General features: G+C 43.1%; 2 protein-coding genes across 6 annotated transcripts in view; one reads left to right on the forward strand and one right to left on the reverse strand.

The window, feature by feature from the left end:
• The first annotated feature begins 505 nt into the window (after nt 1-505).
• Nucleotides 506-11,618, forward strand: LOC124862174 (UBA-like domain-containing protein 2). 2 transcript variants are annotated; one of them, XM_047355988.1, is made up of 3 exons: nt 515-1,146; nt 7,625-7,678; nt 9,544-11,618. In XM_047355988.1, exons 1-3 carry the CDS (start codon nt 1,027-1,029, stop codon nt 9,889-9,891), a joined length of 522 nt encoding a protein of 173 aa, XP_047211944.1. In that variant the 5' UTR covers nt 515-1,026; the 3' UTR covers nt 9,892-11,618. The 2 variants fall into 2 exon arrangements, with proteins under 2 accessions (XP_047211945.1, XP_047211944.1); XM_047355989.1 differs by lacking the exon at nt 7,625-7,678 and having other exon boundaries at nt 506-1,146.
• A 5,864-nt stretch (nt 11,619-17,482) lies between these two features.
• Nucleotides 17,483-22,659, reverse strand: part of LOC124863540 (glutamine-rich protein 2-like) — a 29,061-nt gene continuing 23,884 nt past the window's right edge. The window contains exons 11-17 of one of the 4 annotated variants that reach the window (XM_047357955.1): nt 22,247-22,312; nt 22,063-22,155; nt 20,203-20,355; nt 19,827-19,956; nt 19,129-19,234; nt 17,897-18,022; nt 17,483-17,783 (exon numbers count right to left, since the gene is read on the reverse strand). In XM_047357955.1, coding sequence (XP_047213911.1) covers nt 17,653-17,783; nt 17,897-18,022; nt 19,129-19,234; nt 19,827-19,956; nt 20,203-20,355; nt 22,063-22,155; nt 22,247-22,312 — 805 coding nt within the window. In that variant the 3' untranslated portion in view covers nt 17,483-17,652. The other 3 variants (XM_047357954.1, XM_047357956.1, XM_047357957.1) reach the window with 3 other exon arrangements.

Below are 22,659 nucleotides of genomic sequence, written 5' to 3' on the forward strand. Positions count from 1 at the left end.
GTGTTATTTCAACTTTTAACTTTATGTTATCTCTTTGTTTTTCTTCTCCAAAACTATTAAGGACCACCATGGCTGGAGCAGGTCAAACTGAAAGCTGTGGTGGTGGTTTGAAATTATGGAAGCCCTTCATGGCCTTCGACCTGTTTCTGATGTTACCAAAGAACAAGTTTATCCTGACATTGCTCGTTTGTAGATGGAGTCTGATGTTTATGTTACTTGGTCCAACAGTGAGTTTTATGGATGTTTTTACCTGATTTTCCATCTTCCTGTGTGGTAGAAGATGAACTCAGGTTCCAGCCTTCTGTGTTTAAGATCTAGTTGGTTTAAACTTGAAGCCAGAAGCTGTTTTCTTGCAGCCATTTCCTGACTTACTTAAATGAATGTTCTTTTGTCTTTCCCATTTTAAAACATGGCTAAGAGAAACGTCTCTCTGTGTCACGTCATATTTATACACCAGGCAAACAGGAAGTCATAGATTATTAAAAACAAACAATAAAAACGCTTCGGTTATATTTATTCAGTATAAAACTATTCTATCACATTTTTTCATCTCTAAATAAACTGAAATTAAAGGCTGGATCTTGGATCAGTGGGTGTATTATTTTCCTTTTACTTGCATTGCGTTCATGAAGTTGCCAGACAAAGCAGCCAATCAGCTCAATGATTTTATCCAACCGACCACATTACGTCAGTTTAACGGACTGAATCCGGCACCTTGTGTTGTTACACCGGGTAACCGAACCGGACACGAGGCGGTTGTTGAGTCGCATTAACTTCTGCGACTCCGCTCACCAATCTTGTCCCGTTGTAATAAATGGAGCCACACAGCATTCAATCGCTTCACCCTGATAGCCAATCAGCGCCTCTCTCTTGCAGTTTACTTGTGGTCCTGTCCAATCAGCAGCTGGCAGCTCTTTGTTGTTGTTGGTGCTCAGGGCTGCGGCAGGACACGGACAGGCGCTGCGGTTTATCCCGAACACAGTTGGTTTCTTCCCAGTTTTGGGTTCCTGACAGTCGGAAGCTGCCATGTCGGTGAACATGGAGGAACTGAGGCACCAGGTGATGATCAACCAGTTTGTTTTGACGGCCGGCTGCGCCGCCGATCAGGCCAAGCAGCTTCTCCAGGCGGCCCACTGGCAGTTCGAGGTGAGTCCGACTACCGGAGGCTTTAATCCCGCTTCCTGCTGCCAGGTTTACCGTGAGTGTGTGTTCAGTGTGAGCTGGACCGATGGATGTGATTAACAATGGAGCTGATCCGTCCTGCTGTTTCCGTCCGGGCCACGCCGGTCCTCATGCGGTGAGAGGACGCGGTGTTCCCTCCAATGGCTGCCTTTGTTTACATTCTCCCAGCGAGTCATTCCAGGTTGGATGATCCGAGATATCTAGAAATAACTATGTTCTCTGACCTCCTGGTCCGTCTGATAACAAGTTCATCCTGGAGATCTTCACAGCGTTTTCTGTCCAGTTAAACCGAAACTTCAAACTGTTTCCTGCGAAGAACAGTTTCAGTCCTGCTTTCTAATGAACAGTTCACTGACTCCTTTCTAATGAACAGTTCACTGACTCCTTTCTAATGAACAGTTCACTGACTGCTTTCTAATGAACAGTTCACTGACTCCTTTCTAATGAACAGTTCACTGACTCCTTTCTAATGAACAGTTCACTGACTCCTTTCTAATGAACAGTTCACTGACTCCTTTCTAATGAACAGTTCACTGACTCCTTTCTAATGAACAGTTCACTGACTCCTTTCTAATGAACAGTTCACTGACTCCTTTCTAATGAACAGTTCACTGACTCCTTTCTAATGAACAGTTCAGTGACTCCTTTCTAATGAACAGTTCACTGACTCCTTTCTAATGAACAGTTCACTGACTCCTTTCTAATGAACAGTTCACTGACTCCTTTCTAATGAACAGTTTACTGACCCCTTTCTAATGAACAGTTCACTGACTCCTTTCTAATGAACAGTTCACTGACTCCTTTCTAATGAACAGTTCACTGACTCCTTTCTAATGAACAGTTCACTGACTCCTTCCTAATGAACAGTTCACTGACTGCTTTCTAATGAACAGTTCACTGACTTCTTTCTAATGAACAGTTCACTGACTCCTTTCTAATGAACAGTTCACTGACTCCTTTCTAATGAACAGTTCACTGACTCCTTCCTAATGAACAGTTCACTGACTGCTTTCTAATGAACAGTTCACTGACTCCTTTCTAATGAACAGTTCACTGACTCCTTTCTAATGAACAGTTCACTGACTCCTTTCTAATGAACAGTTCACTGACTCCTTTCTAATGAACAGTTCACTGACTCCTTTCTAATGAACAGTTCACTGACTCCTTTCTAATGAACAGTTCACTGACTCCTTTCTAATGAACAGTTCACTGACTCCTTTCTAATGAACAGTTCACTGACTCCTTTCTAATGAACAGTTCACTGACTCCTTTCTAATGAACAGTTCACTGACTCCTTTCTAATGAACAGTTCACTGACTCCTTTCTAATGAACAGTTCACTGACCCTTTCTAATGAACAGTTCACTGACTCCTTTCTAATGAACAGTTCACTGACTCCTTTCTAATGAACAGTTCACTGACTCCTTTCTACTGAACAGTTCACTGACTCCTTTCTAATGAACAGTTCACTGACTCCTTTCTAATGAACAGTTCACTGACTCCTTTCTAATGAACAGTTCACTGACTCCTTTCTAATGAACAGTTCACTGACTCCTTTCTAATGAACAGTTCACTGACTCCTTTCTAATGAACAGTTCACTGACTCCTTTCTAATGAACAGTTCAGTGACTCCTTTCTAATGAACAGTTCACTGACTCCTTTCTAATGAACAGTTCAGTGACTCCTTTCTAATGAACAGTTCACTGACTGCTTTCTAATGAACAGTTCACTGACTCCTTTCTAATGAACAGTTCACTGACTGCTTTCTAATGAACAGTTCACTGACTGCTTTCTAATGAACAGTTCACTGACTGCTTTCTAATAAACAGTTCACTGACTGCTTTCTAATGAACAGTTCACTGACTGCTTTCTAATAAACAGTTCACTGACTCCTTTCTAATGAACAGTTCACTGACTGCGTTCTAATGAACAGTTCACTGACTCCTTTCTAATGAACAGTTCACTGACTCCTTTCTAATGAACAGTTCACTGACTCATTTCTAATGAACAGTTCACTGACTCCTTTCTACTGAACAGTTTACTGACCCCTTTCTAATGAACAGTTCACTGACTGCTTTCTAATGAACAGTTCACTGACTCCTTTCTAATGAACAGTTCACCTGACTCCTTCTAATGAACAGTTCACTGACTCCTTTCTAATGAACAGTTCACTGACTCCTTTCTAATGAACAGTTCACTGACTCCTTTCTACTGAACAGTTTACTGACCCCTTTCTAATGAACAGTTCACTGACTGCGTTCTAATGAACAGTTCACTGACTCCTTTCTAATGAACAGTTCACTGACTCCTTTCTAATGAACAGTTCACGACTCCTTTCTAATGAACAGTTCACTGACTCTTTCTACTGAACAGTTTACTGACCCCTTTCTAATGAACAGTTTCACTGACTTGCGTTCTACTGAACAGTTCACTGACTCCTTTCTAATGAACAGTTCACTGACTCCTTTCTAATGAACAGTTCACTGACTCCTTTCTAATGAACAGTTCAGTGACTCATTTCTAATGAACAGTCCACTGACGCTTTCTAATAACATTCACATGACTCCTTTCTAATGACAGTTCACTGACTGCGTTCTAATGAACAGTTCACTGACTCCTTTCTAATGAACAGTTCATGACTCCTTTCTAATGAACAGTTCACTGACTCCTTTCTACTGAACAGTTTACTGAACCCCTTTCCTAATGAACAGTTCACTGACTGCGTTCTAATGAACAGTTCACTGACTCCTTTCTAATGAACAGTTCACTGACTCCTTTCTAATGAACAGTTCACTGACTCCTTTCTAATGAACAGTTCAGTGACTCCTTTCTAATGAACAGTTCACTGACTCCTTTCTAATGAACAGTTCACTGACTGCGTTCTAATGAAAAGTTCACTGACTCCTTTCTAATGAACAGTTCACTGACTGCTTTCTAATGAACAGTTCACTGACTGCGTTCTAATGAACAGTTTTAATGACTCCTTTCTAATGAACAGTTCACCTGACTCCTTTCTAATGAACAGTTCACTGACTGCGTTCTAATGAACAGTTCACTGACTCCTTTCTAATGAACAGTTCACTGACTCCTTTCTAATGAACAGTTCACTGACTGTGTTCTAATGAACAGTTCACTGACTGCGTTCTAATGAACAGTTCACTGACTCCTTTCTAATGAACAGTTCACTGACTCCTTTCTAATGAACAGTTCACTGACTCCTTTCTAATGAACAGTTCACTGACTGCTTCCTAATGAACAGTTCACTGACTCCTTTCTAATGAACAGTTCAGTGACTCCTTTCTAATGAACAGTTCACTGACTCCTTTCTAATGAACAGTTCAGTGACTCCTTTCTAATGAACAGTTCACTGACTGCTTTCTAATGAACAGTTCACTGACTGCGTTCAGATCAGATTCTGTTCAAAGGAACAGTTCAGTTCATTGTGTTCTCTACTTGGGTCCATCTGATCTTTTCTTCCTGAATCCCATTAGGTCCAGTCTTCATCATAGAAAACCAAACCGACAGTTCTTCTTAAATCCTGAGGCCTTCAGCTTTAGGTCTTCAACTTTCTAGCTTTTGTCTGTTTTCTCATCTCATGTATGCAAACTGGAATAATTTCAGGAATTATCACCTGAGCTGGGGCTGCTGGAAAGTTGACAGAAATGCTGGTTCTAATCAATAAAAGGCAAGCAGTGTTTGGAGTTTTCAGAGTTTGGTTCTTCTCAGCTGACCTGAAACTTGGAAGCCACTGAGCTAAATAATTTCAACAATCCTCAGACTCTCCTCCAAGCATCTGGATGAAGAGATCTTTTTGTTCCTGAATAAATGCAGCCTCCTTGTTAGTGTAGCAGCCAGACCCGTTTCATTCCCGGTGGTTCTGTAGTTTCCATGTTTTGAATCATTCAGGATCTTCAGGAAAGCTTTTCTCTGGCTCCTTCAGGTGACTTTGTTGAACATCTGACAAAGCTGAAGGATCTTTGACTCCCAGATGGTTCCTGGCAGGACACGCCTCCTCAAGTTCATTTATTCATTCATTCATTCATTTATTCATTCATTCATTTATTCATTCATTCATTTATTCATTCATTCATTTATTCATTCATTATTCATTCATTCATTTATTCATTCATTTATTCATTCATTTATCATTCATTTATTCATTCATTCATTCATTTATTCATTCATTCATTTATTCATTCATTTATTCATTCATTCATTCATTCATTTATTCATTCATTCATTCATTTATTCATTCATTCATTCATTAATTATTCATTAATTCATTCATTCATTCATTTATTCATTCATTCATTCATTCATTTATTCATTCATTTATTCATTCATTCATTCATTTATTCATCATTCATTCATTCATTCATTCATTCATTCATTCATTCATTCATTCATTTATTCATTCATTTATTCATTCATTCATTCATTTATTCATTCATTCATTCATTTATTTATTTATTCATTCATTCATTCATATAGCCCTTTCAAACACCCAGCAGACTGCCAAAGTGCTTTACTGTAAAAAATAATTAAGGAACAGATAAAAAAAAAGTAAAAGTTAGAAATCTGGAATAAAATGTCACTGAGTATTAAAAGCCTCGCTGATTAAAAAGTTCGGACTGAAAAGGCCCGGGTCAGCGACGGGGTTAGATCCAGAGGGAGCTGGTCCCAGAGTCTAGCTGCTGCGACTGAGAAGGCTTGGTCTCCTCAGTGTTTATATTTAGTTCTCAGAACATTCAAGAAGAACCAGGACGGAGAGCTCAGGGATCTACCAGACACACAGACGGAAAGCAGCCAGGACAGGCCGGATGAACCAGGGGTGACGTGCTCGCACCTGGAGGTGTCGGTTAGAAGACGTGCAGCTGCGTTTGGACCAACCGAAGTCTGTTGAGGGATGACTGAGAGACATGAAGAACGTTGCAGTAATCAGTTGTTGGGCTGATAAAAGCAGGTTTAGTCTCAAGATCAACACGGTATGAAAAAGGCTGAACTTCAGCCAGAAGATGAAGATGAAGAAGGCTCCACCTGATTTAAAATCAATTCAATTCAGTTTTGTTTAAATAGCTCCAATTCACAACATGTCGTCTCAAGGTTCTTCACAACAGTCAGGTTCATACATTCCTATTAATCCTAATCATTGAACAGTTCAGTCAGATTCAGTTATTTATTCAAATTGGATAAAAAGTTTTTCTATCTAAGGAAACCCAGCAGATTGCATCCAGTCAGAGACTTGCAGCATTCACTCCTCCTGGATCCTTGTCGCTACTTCTAAAGTTCAAGAAGAACCTGGCGTTGGTGATGGCGTTCTCACCAACCCAGATGTTTTAGATGAAGTGCTACTGGATCAGAAGTATCTCCATGACTTTAATGTTCAGCTGAGCAGAGGTTCCTGCTGATTAGATGTTTTATCTCCCGTGTGACTGAAGAAGAATCGACAGCTGGGCTGAAAGTTTGGACCAGGAAGCAGCAGGTTTTCTGTTGTGCTTCCCTGTCAGTTAATGTTTCATCAGCGCTGAGCCCAGGAACTTCCTCCTTCCACAGACGCTCAGGAACATTTTGTTTTGTCGGCACAGAGGACGTTGCTGAGTGACGCATGGCCCAAATCTGACAAAGACACCCAGAAAGAGCGGGGCGGGGTGAATGAAGGTTCGGTTAAATTAGGCCCCCTGATGATTTATCTGAACCTCTGGACCTCTTCTTTCTTTAGCCATCACCAAGCTTCTGGATATGGGACCACTCTTCTCAGCAGAACCGGTGCGGTTCAGTAAATGGGTCCATTTTCTGCAGACGCATTCAAATTATTCCAGAAATCCGTAAGGCTGAGGTGTTGGGAGGACCATTCTAAAAACTTCATGTCAGCTTCTTCGTCCATGAAAACCAGTTTAGATGTTTGAATCTTTAACTGGTTCCAAGTTTCAAACATCTGCTGTTTATCTGAGCTGAAGTTGAAAAACCTAGAGGTGGTCCTCCTCCTTAGAATTAAACTGAGTTGATGCTGAAGATGGAAGTCCATCCCTGGTGAGAAGCATCTGAGCTGTATCTCAGAATGATGGATGTCTGAACGTTCAGTTCCTCAGGAATGTTTTCCATGTTTCTTTGGGATCAGCTGAGGTTACTGTTTATCAGTTTCTGAGGTCAGGAGGAGGTCAGCATCTGTTCCTAACAGCCTCTGTGTTCCTCAGAGGATCGGATCATGGAACACAGCTCAGAACCGACTTGAAAAAGAACTCATAAGATGATAAATGCTGATAAAATGTCTGATGTTCTTGTTTCATGCAATCTTCGCTGATCCTCAGACATGGTTTAAACCGCCCGTGTCCTGGTGCTGATGGTGACCACGGAGCGGGTTCAGTTTGGGTCAGAATGATTCTGGCCGTCCATGTTGAGGAGGTGAGAACATTAACACTGCTCCTCTCCGTCTCTGTCTGCAGACGGCTCTGAGCTCCTTCTTCCAGGAGGCCAACATTCCCAGTCACCACCAGATGGTAAGTTGCTTTTACTCCTCTTCAGAACCGAAACAAATCCATTCGGATCATATTGGTCAGCGGATCACTATGTTATGTGCAGAACATTTCCACACACAGACATCAAGATAAGGGTCGAGCCCGCAGAAACCTATACAGAACAATGTGGGTTCTGTTAGGAATCAGTGCTGCTGATGGCATGTTTAATCCATTAGTTCCTTGTCGAGTCGGGTTGGGTCGAGTCGGGTGGGCTTGACCCTTTTAGAGCCTCAGTCTTGTCTTCAGACAGTTTTTGCTGCTCTGCTCCTTGTGGAGAAACATGTAGAACAAGCTGATGTTAGCTGGTTAGTCAGGCTGTCTGCTGCTGCCTCCCAGCTGTAGTCTGAATGCGTTACGTTAATGAAGCTGATCTCTTCTTGTTGATTTCCATCTGTGATTGTTCAGTTCTTTTGTTGTGAACCGGGTCATGTTCAGCCTCAGCTGTGTTGGTAGAACAACATTTAAAATGTTGCAGAACCGGTTCTCCGTGAGGGTCATACTGCTGCACGCTTCATGCAGAACAGGAGCTGCTCTCTGAAGAACATGTCTGACTGCTCTGAAGATGACAAAGAATTAAATCAGGTTGTTTCAGTGAAGTTTTTCCTTCTCTCTAATTTTCCCATTGTTTCTCTCTGTGTTTTTCTTTCTCTGAGATCACTGCTGTCCAGCTGAAGCTGATATTCTTCCAGATTCTTTAGCAGGTTTCAGGATGTTCTGCTCTGCAGAGGGGGAACCATGAAGATCCTTCCCGTTGTTCTCTCTCTCTGCATTTCTCTTCAGTTTAATGATTTTTCTGACTAAGCGGAGACCCTCTGAACATCTTTGATCCTCTGATTCTTTCATGGAGACCACTGTAGGACCAGGTCAGGGTCACAGCTGGTGCGGATGGACATAAACATAAGAGATGCCGCTTTTGATAGAAAACAGGACATCTCCAGCTCCACCTTCTCTGCAGTTTGGTTTATGATCCCGTGAAGTGGAACATTTCAGAGTGGATGAACTTCTTCCTGCTGGAAGTCTGATGTTCCAGCAGATCTTATCTTTGTTGAACTCAGAGGTTTGAAAACCTCATGGTGGCCATGTTTGTTCATTGGTCTTCATGCTGACCTTTGCTCAGCAGGTGCTTCATCGTCCACAAACAGGATGTTCTCACACAGTAACACATTCCCTCTCTGCCGGTTTTCTGATGATGATGATGATTGGATAGATAATCCTGCAAACACGAGGAAGAGTCTGCAACCAAAGAGTGTGACATCATCTAAATAAAACAACATAGAATGCGCTCTTTAACCTTTATTTATTAGTCTGATTTTTTTTATACATAGACATAAGATGCAGAACAGCTGCTGTCTTCAGTCTATGAAACCTTCTGGTCTCCAGGAGGATCACATGTCTAACAAGGTGATATTAGCTGGCTAATTAGTCAGACCATCTGCTCCGGTGGAGTCTGCAGTCAGCTGTTTAACGGACATGCTGCTCTGAGCTTTAAAAACGCATTCGACGCATACGAGAGATAGGTGGCGCTCCTTTAGTTCCCTCACCAAGACTGTCTGTGTCCAGAAATGAATACTAGTGTAGTTTTCTGCCAGCTGACAGGCAATGCACAGCAGCAATGCAGAGCTGGAGAAAACTAAACTGGAGTTAATGGGGGGACGGAACATTTTCATGGTTTCTGAAACCAGAACTTTTGTGATTCTGGAAAGCAGTTCAGGCACCGGTGTGACCCGCAGCTTACTGCTGCGTGTCTCTCTCTGCTGCTGCAGCTTCTTCTTCTTACTGCAGGTTGTAAATCAGAAGCTTTGATATCATCTCAAACTGATGTTTCTGATTTTGGTTTCCTCCCACAGACGTGTACCCCCAGAAACACTCCGGCCACGCCGCCCAACTTCCCCGACGCCATCACCATGTTCTCCAAGCTGCGGGCGTCAGAGTGCGGCCCCGGAGCCACCGGCCCCCCCCATGTGTCCGTGGCCTGCTCCCCTCCGGCCTCCTCTTCCTCCTCGGGCTTCTCCTCCTTCTGGGCCTCATCTCCTCCCAGCCACCAGCCGGCCTGGCTGCCCCCGTCCTCCCCCAAGGGTCACCACACGCACCACCACTTCCACCACCTTCAACAGGCTCCAATGTGGCCCCCCGTCTCCCAACCCAGCAGTTCCCAGCAGCCAGCCGTCATGTCAGCACTCCACAGCCAGAGATGAGACCCGCGGGCCGGGCTGGACCAGGTGATTGGGATGGGGAGGGGACAGGGGGTGTTACTGAATAATCCGGACATGGACAGCGCTGAATGGAAAACGAGCAGCTCAAATTTATGTAACATGTGGCCGGGTTGTGAGGATTCTGACCGGCCACTGGACTCTGAGCCCAAGAGAAACCAGAACCCAACAGAGCACTTCCTGAGGATCAGAGCCATGTGGTCTGTTGCTTTTCTTCTGAAACTTTGATGTTTATGTCCGAAGTTCTGGAACAGGAAATCAGCAGGAACCAACAGATGGAGACAGGAAGTAGGACTGAAGGTCTCTGAGGATCAGCTGGAGCTTCATCTTCTCCTCCAGCCAGAACCAGGGAAACTGAACTCCAGCTGGGCATTTCCTGGAGCAAGGTTTTCCTCAAACATCTGAAAGGAAAATGACTCCGTTTGAAATCCAAAGAGTTCACAATTAATCTGATTTATCTCAAGAATTATATTATTTTTGTATCTGATTTAAAATTGCTCAACTTTAAAATCATTAAAAACTGTTTTTTACAGAAGTTAGGAAAACACTATTCTTTTTCTTTAGTGGACTTTACAGAACCAAATCCAATTTAACTGGACTGATGGAAACTTTTCTGATCACAGAACCTTGAATGAGCTGTAATTGGACCTGCCTGTTGGGACTGATTATTAAATCCTGGATCCAACTGTGGTCCGAGGCACGTGGCACTAATTCAACACAGATGGAAACAGTTTGCATCCAGATGTTTAGGGGAACCATGATGTGGGAAACACGTCTCCAGATCCTGAATGAAGACACGTCTCATTAAACTGATGAGATCAAATGTGAGAAAATCGGATCTGTGGAGAAGAAATAGCTCAAACTAAGACCATCATCGGCTGGAGATCCGGACGCGTTGCTGTTTGCAGGATGATGTTTCTTCTCGTCCTTTCAGACACTGAACCGCTCCTACCTCTGCATGTCTAAATGCAGCCCTGAATGTTTCCCTGCTGCACACACACACACACACACACACACACACACACACACACACACACACACACACCTTTCCTCCTCAGACAATCAGCTGATTTCTGTTGTTTCCGTTTCATCGTCCTGGTTTGCTTGATTTTCACTTCTGGCACAAATGAGAACCAGAATCTCAAACCGAACTCCTCTCTGAACGTTGGGAATCTGCTCACCTTCTGATTTGAGGCTAAATTCATAAAGCAAAGGTTTAGATTCAAAAACAACTAAAAAAGTATTTTCTTTGGTTACTTTAAATGTCATCAAGTCACAGATATTTAGTTCAAACAATCTACTGCTGAAACGAGAAAGAAAAGTGGAATGGTCCTTTAAATGTGTGAAACCGGGCTGTTGGGTTCTACGGGTCAGTAAATGTTTCTGACTTTAACCAGCTGAGCTCTCAGTCCGCAAGGTGAATATTTTGTGTTTTTAGTTCCATCTAAACAAGTCGGGGCAGAACACCTGAACGCCCTCCTGCTTCTGATGACAGGACCTTGTTGTTGCCATGGAGACTCGGCTGCAGGTTTGTGTCGAATTCCCAGCCGGATCTTTTCCGAACAGTGAGAAGTTTACAGACCGGGAACATTTACCTCTGATTTAAGAGTCCTTTTAGTTTTTTACTTTGGATCACAGCTCATCTGAGTCTTCTGAGACTTGGATTGTTGGAGTTTGTATTTATATGTCAAATAAAAGCTGTTCTGACCTGATCTGCTCTGCTGCTTGTTTGGGTTTTTAACTATAAAGATGTTCTGTCAAGCTGCTGAGGAAGGATGTGGTTAGGTTGGGTGTCAAACAAAACTCGTTTTCCTCAGTTAAACCGAGAAACTGATGTGAGAGCAAACTCTCCAGAATATTTTCAAGCAGTGACCACATGCCAGACGTTGCATAGAAATGGTGAATGAATCAGGAAAGGATCACAGCACATAAACGCTCGTTACGGCGTTTGGACCTCAGCTGCACTCCAACAATGCATGTTTGGTCAGGACATGCTCTGCACCTCCTGAGTGTCTTATCTGAGCTACGCATCCTGTTGGCGGACACGGGATTGGTGTAAAACAGACTATATAAGTATACAGTAAACCATATAGATCATTCTCCAAGATTTACACTTTGTTGGGATTATGATTATTGATTAATTAATATTTATCAAGAATTATAATTAAAAATCTAAATTTGAGAAAATTAATTTCTTAACCAAAAATCCTTATTTATGAATCAAAACCAGAGATGTCCTCTGGTTTTGTAATTGTGGCTCAAAGCCTTTGATAATGATTAAATTCTCAGTAATAATTGATAACTATTACTAGATGTCACTGTTTAATCAACCGTTTCATTGAAACGTGGGGAACTTTGACCTTATTTTGACTCTTGCTCAAAATAAACACAAACGCTTTCTCTTTATCGACGTGAATATTTATTAAATCAACAGGCCTGATACACCTCGCTCTTCGATTCAATAATCTTCACCTAATCCAACATGCAAAGTTCTACTAACAAGGGTAAAATATCGAACTAAACAAAATAAAACAGCATTGAGTGTGGATGAAATCAAAGCAGCAGTTATGGCAAAATACAAAAGGATTATGGTTGAACGAAGCTCTGGGAGGCCACTCCTGAAGTGTAGCTTAGTTAAAACCGGTAGTCATAAAACATCTCCAAACGCTGGGGATGTCCGAGGACACAAAGGGTTGTAAAACATTTGGTGGCAATTAATAAAACATGAAGACAAAAAAAATGGTTGATTTTCACCATAAGGTTATTATATCACTTCAGTTCCACAGCGCACCTGTGCTCAGGTGTTCGCACAGTCAAAGCACAACTTGCGAGACTCAGCGGCCTCAGAAATCAACAGCAATCAAGTTTCAATAAGACATTTCATGCACATACAATTCAGAACACTTTGGACTATAAGTGGCGATTCTAAATCGCCCTAAAATCTTACTCTGTCCTGCCCAAGCTCTTCCTAATAAAGAAATAAAAACAAATGGACTTTACTTGATGTAGTTTTTCTTGGACAGAGAGGTAGAGAAAGGGGGAGGAAGAGTTTCCACGCGTCCGTGGAAACTCAGGAAAGCGGTTCGTCCTCATCCTTTTGGCCTCCTTGGCAGAAAGGTGAAAAATATGACGGACCGTCAGTAGTCGACTGGAGCAAAAAAAAAAAAACAGAGGAAATGTTCTTCTCCTTGAAACCTCCTGGGTTTTTGGTTACGTGTTAAATCCACGTCTTCGATCGGTAAAGTTGAAACTTACAAGCCTTCTTATTCCTGTAAGCTTAATTCGTTTAGTTTTCTGGCCAATGGGAGAAGGAATGAAAGTCCACGTGGGATTTCTTCTCCAGAATGATGTGCCTCTGATGCTGGTATATAGTCGACCGTGACATCAGAGCTGCGACGCCCCGTCCTATCAACCGCGGTGCCCCCTGGGATTTATAGTAGCGGACTATTCTGGGGTACAAAATGGTTGAAGACGCCGGAAGGCATAGTGGCGTCCAGCAATGTCCAAATGGTCCAATATTAAGCAACACATGGTCCAACAACTTAAATAATGGTTCCACATTACAGAAGAATGTAATGTTCAGAAGGAGGTTAAACTATTAAGATGGGAAGCATCCCTTTTTTATTTCCCCCAAGGTCCAGAGTAAACAGTTAAACAGAAGTCTGGTTGTTCGCCTGCTGGCGTGTTGGAAGCAGATCACGCACACGTCTTTTGGAAATGTGATAAAATCACACAATTTGTAAATAGTTCACTACAGAAAATTCTGGGTTATAAGATTTCTCTGACCTGTACAACACTACATGTGTGTAATTTATCTGTTGACTGTAAACAGAAAAACGACAGATACTCGGTTATAATATTACTAGTAGCCGCTGAGAAACAAAGAAATGGGCAGAAGAAGACCCTCCTACTCTGGAACAAAGGATTCGCTGCTTAAAGGCTACAGGAAGCTCAACACAATGAGAAATGGTCAAAATAGACAAAGCAGCAGCAAAGAGCTCAAGAACCCCAGGATCATGGACTTATGCTTGGATTGTGATCCCAACAACTGTTTCTTTATGTTTTGCTGTATCAGTTTGTTCTGACTGATTGTAAAAGCAAAAAACTAATACAAAAATAAGGTGCAAAAAGAATGAAAATAAGTGAAAGGTGAAAAACAGGGTCGTAATCAGCACTTAATGAGCAGAGGGGGTTCAACGAATCCAACAGATAAATTACAACTGTTGATTTCGTTCCTGATGCCCCATCAGATGGAATTGAACCCTCACCTGCTGTGTGTGAAAACATTTGGACCCCGTCCACCAGGACCCACATCTCACCACCCCTCCGTTTCTGTGCCCTGTTCTGCTAGTTTTCACAGCTTTGAGGCTGTGGTCTCTGCAGGAGGTGATCAATCAGGTTCTGCAGATGATGCTGTTCCTCCTCAGTTATTTCAAAAGGTTTTCCTCACTTCGACCTTTGCTCTTCTGAATAAGCAGTATGTCCTCTGGCATGGTCCCTGAAGGTGTTTTTAGGCACTTGTGGCTTTTAATTTTCACATTTTTTGAAGTGAGTTGACAGGAAATAGGGTGTAGAGAGGGTGGAGGACATGGAGTAAACGGACCGGGACTGGAACCAGTGACAGCCTGCATGGAGGACCAGAGCCTCTGTAAATTGGTTGTGTGCTTTACGTCTGCGCCTCTGATAAAGAAACCCTCTGTCTTCTTGCTAATTAAAAGCCAATTTTTATACTGTCCCCTCTTTCAAAAACCTTCTTGAAAGCAAATAAAATTGTAGAGTTTTTAGTCTGGTTTTAAATCTTTACAGGATGGGCTGTTAAAGGATCTTCTAGATTTTTAGCGACTGACTCTGATGACTCTGTTGTCCCCGTCGGCTGCCTTTGACACAGTGGACCACAGGATCTTCTGTTTTGGTGACCATGTGTCTTCCTCTGCTCCTCTCGCTTGAGGTCAAAGGCGGCTGGTGAAAAATATTCCTGGTGGGGCTGATGTGACGAGACGTTTCTCTCCAATATATGCAATGAATCAACAGTGAGAAGACGAATGCAGCATCTCTTTCATCATGTCTGCACAATGCCAGCTCAACAGCACCACGAAACGTACTACAGTCAAAGAGTTTAGATGAAATATGACAAATCTTATTATTATCTCGTTCTTTCCTCAGCGCGGTGTCCGTCATCCAGCTGCGCCGCTATGCTAACCTTTCTGAGCACAGTTTTCCATATGAACTCTTGATCTTGAACATCTCTGTTTAGGTCCAAGTTGGATGGTTCTATGGGCTAAAAAAAGTCCAGTTTAAAGTTTTTGATGTAGAAAAGGACTGGTCAACATGGGACAAAGATGTCTGTGGGGATTCAGTGTTTAGAAGGATCCATTCATACTAGAGAGAAGTTCTGTTTGATGCAACAGTTCAGGATCAAGGTTCTGACCCGTCACCAGGACATTAGTGCCAGCTTGGTACAATTCAATTCAAAAATCCTTCAGTAATACCTAAGAGAAATTAAATGTTGTTGTAGCTCATTTTCTGCAGGTTTCTTCAAAGAGCCGTTGTAGATGCTGAGTGTAGCAAGGATCTCCTGTCTTCCAGCAGATCTGAAGAAGCCTCTTCAGGGCTGGGCCACAACTAGTATCTCGATATGATTCAGCTGAATGGCGATATACGATATATATCTAGTTTTTTCTTTCCATAAAGTCATTATAAAAAGACACCTTTAAATTAAGGCGTTACCCCACAGGCAAATTTATTAACTAACAGCTGTAGATGTTCATGAGAATTAGGTACAAAATAGCATACTGGCATATTTTAAATAATCCTCCTAAAAAAACTAAATTATGTTCTTTTCCTGCATAATAAAAGTTAAAACACAACTGTGCAATGAAAATGTAAAGAAGAAACGATGCAGAGCAGACGTAAGAAAAGGTGGACTTGCTCTTTAAAAAATGCTTCCTGTATAAACTGGTTGGATAGAATGAACAAAACGTTTTCCTTCAGTCAGTTCATCTCTCTAGTCAGTCATTTCTACCTCTTCCTTCCTGAAGAAGAGGAACTGGCTGGTGTAAAAGTATGATTAAATTATGACATATTTTTAACATGAATGCAGGTTTGTTTTCTTCATTATCATGTTGTGTGACAGTGTCTGTCTTCAGGTGGACCAGCATGAGGAGAGACACGTCTATGCAGGTGAAAGTAGTTTTAAAGTCTTGCCGGAACTTAGGGGCGGAGCTAAAGGGGGGTTGTGGGTTAGGGTTTTGCACTGGGGGCATATATATATATACAGCGGTTGGAGAATGAAACTGAAACACCTGGTTTTAGACCACAATAATTTATTAGTATGGTGTAGGACCTCCTTTTGCGGCCAATACAGCATCAATTCATCTTGGGAATGACATATACAAGTCCTGCACAGTGGTCAGAGGGATTTTAAGACATTCTTCTAGCAGGATAGTGGCCAGGTCACTACGTGATACTGGTGGAGGAAAACATTTCCTGACTCGCTCCTCCAAAACACCCCAACGTGGCTCAATAATATTTAGATCTGGTGACTGTGCAGGCCATGGGAGATGTTCAACTTCACTTTCATGTTCATCAAACCAATCTTTCACCAGTCTTGCTGTGTGTATTGGTGCATTGTCATCCTGATACACGGCACCACCTTCAGGATACAATGTTTGAACCATTGGATGCACATGGTCCTCAAGAATGGTTCAGTAGTCCTTGGCAGTGACGCGCCCATCTAGCACAAGTATTGGGCCAAGGGAATGTCATGATATGGCAGCCCAAACCATCACTGATCCACCCCCATGCTTCACTCTGGGCATGCAACAGTCTGGGTGGTATGCTGACATTACCCTGGATACCGTGGCTCTTGATACATCACAAAGACTTGTTGTCTTGGTCACAGATGCGCCAGCAAGACCTGCACCAACAATTTGTCCTCTTTTGAACTCTGGTATGTCACCCATAATGTTGTGTGCATTTCAATATTTTGAGCAAAATTGTGCTCTTACCCTGCTAATTGAACCTTCACACTCTGCTCTTACTGGTGCAATGTACAATCAATGAAGACTGGTTACCAGGCTGGTCCAATTTAACCATGAAACCTCCCACACTAAAATGACAGGTGTTTCAGTTTTATTGTCCAACCCCTGTAAATATAGATATATATCTATATCTATATATATGTATATGGTGTGTGTGTTAATTGTTACTCTCATCTGTAGCCGCCTCGAGATCTTTCTCTCAGCAAAGTCCAAACTCAAACTAATTAAATTTATCAATATTTTACTTTACCATAGGCTGTCTGTATAAGGCAAGTTTTATATATATATATTTATACAGTACAGACTAAATGTTTGGAGACAGATTCTCATTCAAAGAGTTGTCTTTATTTTCATGACTATGAATATTGTAGCTTCACACTACTTCACACAGCTGAGTCACAGACCTACTGCCACAAGGGTTAATACGCTGCTGAAAATAGTTCCCATGAAGTTAAACGCAACCTCTTGCTAGAACCTTTAATAAAATGATCCCATCACTTTCCTGGAATCTGCTAGGAATAAAATCAAGAAGCGACTGAAGGTGAACAAATGTACAAACAAGTTTATTCAATAACTCAAACAAATAATAACAGGGCTTTAGGTGGCTAATCAGAGAGGGAAACAAACTGGGAACCAGTAACAATCCTGAAGCCTTTAGTGGGAGGAAGGTTACCTCAAACTAGGAATCAAAGCTCAATGCCGCCCCCTACAGGTTGAGTGGCTCACAGCTCTCAGGATCAGCGACGCTATCTGCTGCTGAAGCCTGAGTGATGGAGCTCTGCGACGTGCAGCAGCCCAGAGCCGACACGGGCCAGTCCCGACCCGAGCCGCTGGAGGCTGCAGGGGAGAACAAGGGGAGGAACAGAGAAGAAGAAAAAAGCAGGTAGTTATCTTTGCTTCCACTAAGTTTTCTGGGTGTGTTGGACAGGAACCGGACCTGAGAGTCTCACCTGAGCGGCTGCACTGCATGCTTTTGGCACTGAGAGGTTGAGGATAGACCAGAGTGTCGGATCCCACCTCTGGAGACACAGCAGGTCTCTGAGGGGCAGAACTTTTAGTCTTTTCCTTCATCTTGCCTGCAGCTGGCAGAAATAAGGAGCACGTAACCAAAGATGAATAAAGATGTTTCAAAGCTCTTAATGACATTAATTAATAGTGTCCTGCAGACCAAGCTGAGTCCCATCAGGACCTGCTCAGTCTGTGACTGCATAGAGAATCAAAGATGTTCAGGAGAACATAGAAACTATCAGCAGCACCACAGGTTGAATTACATCGACATCAAAAAAACAAAGTTCCTGAGGAGGGATCTTCATGTTTCTCCTCTGCAGAGCAGAACATCCTGAAACCATCCAGGGAACCTGAAGGTATCTCAGGTAGCAGCTTCAGTTAAACAACAATGATCTCTGATCCGTCAGGCGGTTCTGCATGCAGAACCATCATTCATCCTCAGCTGGTAGAACCTCATGGAGCAGACTTTACTGAGCAAAGAAGAAGCCTGATGTTGACCTCAGAGGAGGAGCCAGCTTCTCAGGGATGGACCATCCCACAGTGGGAACATGGATCAGTTCTCCAGATGTTTGTTGGAAAAGGAGCCTCCAGACTCTGTGATGTAGGAGGTTGTATCATGGTACAGGCTTGGACCATCTCTTCTGTGATGCAGAGATTCTAGAGCAACATCTGCTGCCTTCAGGACCATATCTTCAACACGACAATGGAGAACCACATTCCAAAGTCCTGGCTGAGGAAGAGGAGGGTACAGCTGCTGGACTGGGCTGCCTGCAGTCCTGACCCGTCCCAAACAGAGACTGTTGGAGATGTCTCTATACTCTTGGACACCTGAAGACGTGCTTGCAGAAAAAACGGGACAGAATAACAGCTGGAAGTCTTCCTGGGTTGGGATCCAGAATGCAGGAACATCTTTAGGTGCTGAGAGCAGGAACGGGAACAATAGAGACGGGGAAGAACTTCATTTGCTCCCAGAATAGATCTACAGAAAAGGCTAACAGATGGAATGAAGCTGATGAGACCAAACAGGAAAATCTGGTGTTTCTGACATAAAAAGAAGTGAAATGGGAAAATGTAGATTGTTTTTCTTTTTCATGATAATCAGCAGTAAGCAACAGGACGGGGGGGGGGGGCTCCCACCATCAGGTAACAGGTGACTCTTGTCTTGGACACTCACCGTCTTTGGGAGCGATCAAAGGTAGTTTCATTTCTGTGTTCCTGAGCTCCTGGACGTTGAAGCGACCTCTGTAAATACGTCCATCCAGTCCAACAATGTCTGCTTCCTGCAACCAAACCAGAAACACACCGAGCTCATGTCGCAGTTCATCATCCTCACTGACAGAAATGTACAAAATACTAGATTTACATTGCACTGCAGAAGCAGAAGGTTTTACACCCGCTAAACCTCAACACAAAGTCCTGGATCACTGTGAGGGTTTCAATATTTGGATCCAGTCCCCTTTACTCTGATAAACCTAAATGAATCCGACCAGAACTCAGATGCTACATTATTAGTAAACAGGGTCCAGCTGCATGTATTTAATGACAGTTCATCGAAGGTCTGAGAGGAATCATGGTAGTGGCAGCATCATGCTGCGGGGTTGTTGTGTGGAGGGACATCGAACAGCTGAGGGTCATTTACTGAAGTTACATCAAATGGAAATAACGGCTGTTTTTGCACTTTTCTGATGCAGGTTCTGTTTCCTTCAAAACTCTCCAGATGGTCCACCACCTCTGGGCAGAAATATCTGCTGCTGTTGAACATCTGCTAGACGACTGTTTGTGGCATTTAAGAAGAAAAGGAACAGGACTTTTTCATCACATCCCAACTTTGCAGGACAGACTTTTGGTCTATCTTCTATCAACGTTTCCTACCTTCATCACGTCGTCCCCCTCGGCCTGGGTGAGCAGCCTGGTGTGCTGAGAGCCGCTGCGGCGCTGACCGGATGAGACGTTGGTGTGATTCCCACCGCAGCTTCGGGCCGTCACTTCAGAAACACGCTCACTGGTCCATCACAGAGAAATAAGAAGGAACTTGTTAAGTTTTCACAAAACACAAACTGTTCCCATCTTCATAGATTCATCTTCAGTCCAGTGGTACCACACCATTGTGGTACCACTGGACTGAAGAAAGGAACCCTGGATCAGGACGTCTGGACTGAACTGGGTGTTAAAACCTAAACTTGCTGAAGTTTGAAGACACTTATGGACAGATGTGACATGTCCTCGTCCCTGACTGGACCTGACTCACTGCTGGACTCCTGCTGGCTTCTGTCCGAGTCGTCTCTGGGTCTCTATGCTCTCTATCTGCCTGCACATGTCAGCGTGGCTCTTCTGCAGCTGCGCCCTCCTCCGGCCTGACCGAGCCATCCAGACACTGCAGCAGCTGCTCCCTGGTGTCAGGCTGACATCACAACACACTCAGCTGGTGCTGAAGGTCCAACAGCCACATGCAGAGCTTGAAGCAACAGCAGAGCCTTACGTTCTGTCCCGTTCCAACAACAAAGTTCAGTGGATTTAATCGATTTTCTGTGATCGATCAACACAAAGTAGATTTCTTATTACCCTGAGATTTAGCTGGACAAAGCAGCACTAAAAGACATTTTACTAATTATGAAACATCAATGATCACCTAAATATAAAGGAAAAAGTCCAATAAGATAGTCTGATGATTCATCAGTCAAAACATCTGCATTCAGACCTTTGACTATTTAAAATGTTTGCTGAAACTCACTCAGAGAAACAAGGTCCTCCAAAAGCAGCCCAGTCTGGATCCGAGTCCATGAAGGCTTCTTCTCGACTCAGATCCATGAACCAAAGTAGAAAGATCCTCCACTTCTACTGGTCTAAGATGTTAGATATAAGGGCAAAAGGCCAAGGATTCATTTAGAAATGAGGACATGCTGATGGTTTACTCTTTGTACCGACAGAAGAGGAAACCTACTCAACAACATACTCTACATGGTCTACTCCCTGCTAGACTGGGTCTAGAGCAGTTAAGCTGGGTCTAAGCACCTAGATGAAGCATTCATGGAAATTATATCTCTGTAGTCAAGAAAAGACAGAAAAGTGGCAGAAACCAGTTTTTTCTTGGTCTCAAAAGAAATACATGAACAATCTGAGAGTTGAAGGAGAGAGATGATCATTAACCAGGAATCAACGTTATCTTCAATCTTCAAGCCATGAAGCGTAGCGACAAAAGGAAAACTGACAGGATTTAGTGTATGGTTGGAGAACAACATAAATGTTGGTGTTTAGCGCTGAGAACTAATTTAGAACGGCACAGTTCACTGAAGCGTATTGAAGGATTGTTGGAACTGATGGAGAACCTGCTGAGGTTCAGATCCACCAGACGTCATCAACAGAAAAACCCTAATTAGTGTTCGATACTCTTTGATCACGATAATTATTATGGAAAAATAATGGCTCCAGAACGGACCCCTGGGGAACACCTTTGACCCCACCAAGGAAGCAGGAGGCGACACCTCCAGCTTTCACACAGAGTTCTGTTGGAACCACCCAACCTGTTTTGCTGAAATAGCTCAAAGGTCAACAAAAGGTCAGTGAAAAGGGCTGCACAGTTTTTCTTACTGCCTGAAGCCTTAAGAAAATTGTGTCTTACTTTGAAGGCGCTGTAGTTGTAGATCTGAACTATGAAGTGGAACAAAATGTTTGGTGTGTCTTTTTATTCCGCCCGCCTTTGAGATGTTCATGGTTTGGGAAGTTTTTGTAGAACCTAACCCTGCTTTAAACTGGACCAGAACTTTCTCCATGACCTGTCTGCTGTGGTCCTTGGTTTTCATGGTGCTGCTTGTTCTCTAATGTTCTCTAGAGAGAAACCGAACATCTGCCGCTAGACTCCGATTTAATGACACACAGCTGGACTCTGGTTACTGACTAGGAGGTCCTGCAGGCAACAAGTTGGACTGGATTTTATTTAAGAGGTATCAGAGGAAAAGAAGCTGAAAACAAATGCAGGCCGCACCTTTCAGATTTGGTCCGTCACATTAACCGTAATGAAACAGATTGAGGTTTGTTGTTGGAACGGGACTAAATGTGGTAAGAACACTGTCACAAGGCTCTGTCCTGCATGTACCTCTACTGCTCTCACCTCCTGTAGTGCTGCCGTATCTGCTCCAGGGTCCACGGCCGGAAGGTCTTCTGAGGAGGGAACGCAGGGAAGGATGGCAGTGTCACCAAGATCCTTTAACGGTTCAGAGGGAGGAAACAAAGCTGTGTGATGTCACCCAGGATGTCCTCCTAACAATAAAACTCTGTTATCTGGGCGGACTCACGGGCCAGGGGTCTGCTTCATGATGGGCCGATCACAGGAGAGGCAGTGAAATCTCTCCAACAGCTGTCTGAAAATAAACAAAGAACAACGTTCTTCACAGATTTGTTCATGCATGAAGATCCCAGCATGAGAACATTCCTCCAAAGAGTAAAACCAGTTTCATTTTTCATTTGCTTTCTCTAGCAGGCCACGGTTACAGTCATCACGCACAGGTTCTAATGGTTCTACAGCAAAGGGCAGAAGTGATGTCCAATAGGAACCAGCTGGATTTTCTCCAATCCATACTGGGTCAGAATTATACATACATGCCCCCCTGATGATATTTGGTTTCTACCAGCAACCTTCTGGCTTCACCTGGTTGATATCTGACCACTCTGATTGGCAGAACTGGTCAGATCCAGTTAAACTGGTTGG

The sequence above is a fragment of the Girardinichthys multiradiatus genome, chromosome X (assembly GCF_021462225.1).
Source record: "Girardinichthys multiradiatus isolate DD_20200921_A chromosome X, DD_fGirMul_XY1, whole genome shotgun sequence".
Lineage (NCBI taxonomy): Eukaryota > Metazoa > Chordata > Actinopteri > Cyprinodontiformes > Goodeidae > Girardinichthys > Girardinichthys multiradiatus.

Coding starts and splice junctions, on each gene's coding strand:
- LOC124862174 (XM_047355988.1), top strand. CDS start 1,027: ATGTCGGTGAACATGGAGGAACTGAGGCACCAGGTGATGATCAACCAG. Junction 1,147..7,624: donor CGGCCCACTGGCAGTTCGAG/GTGAGTCCGACT, acceptor CTCTGTCTGCAG/ACGGCTCTGAGCTCCTTCTT. Junction 7,679..9,543: donor TTCCCAGTCACCACCAGATG/GTAAGTTGCTTT, acceptor TTCCTCCCACAG/ACGTGTACCCCCAGAAACAC.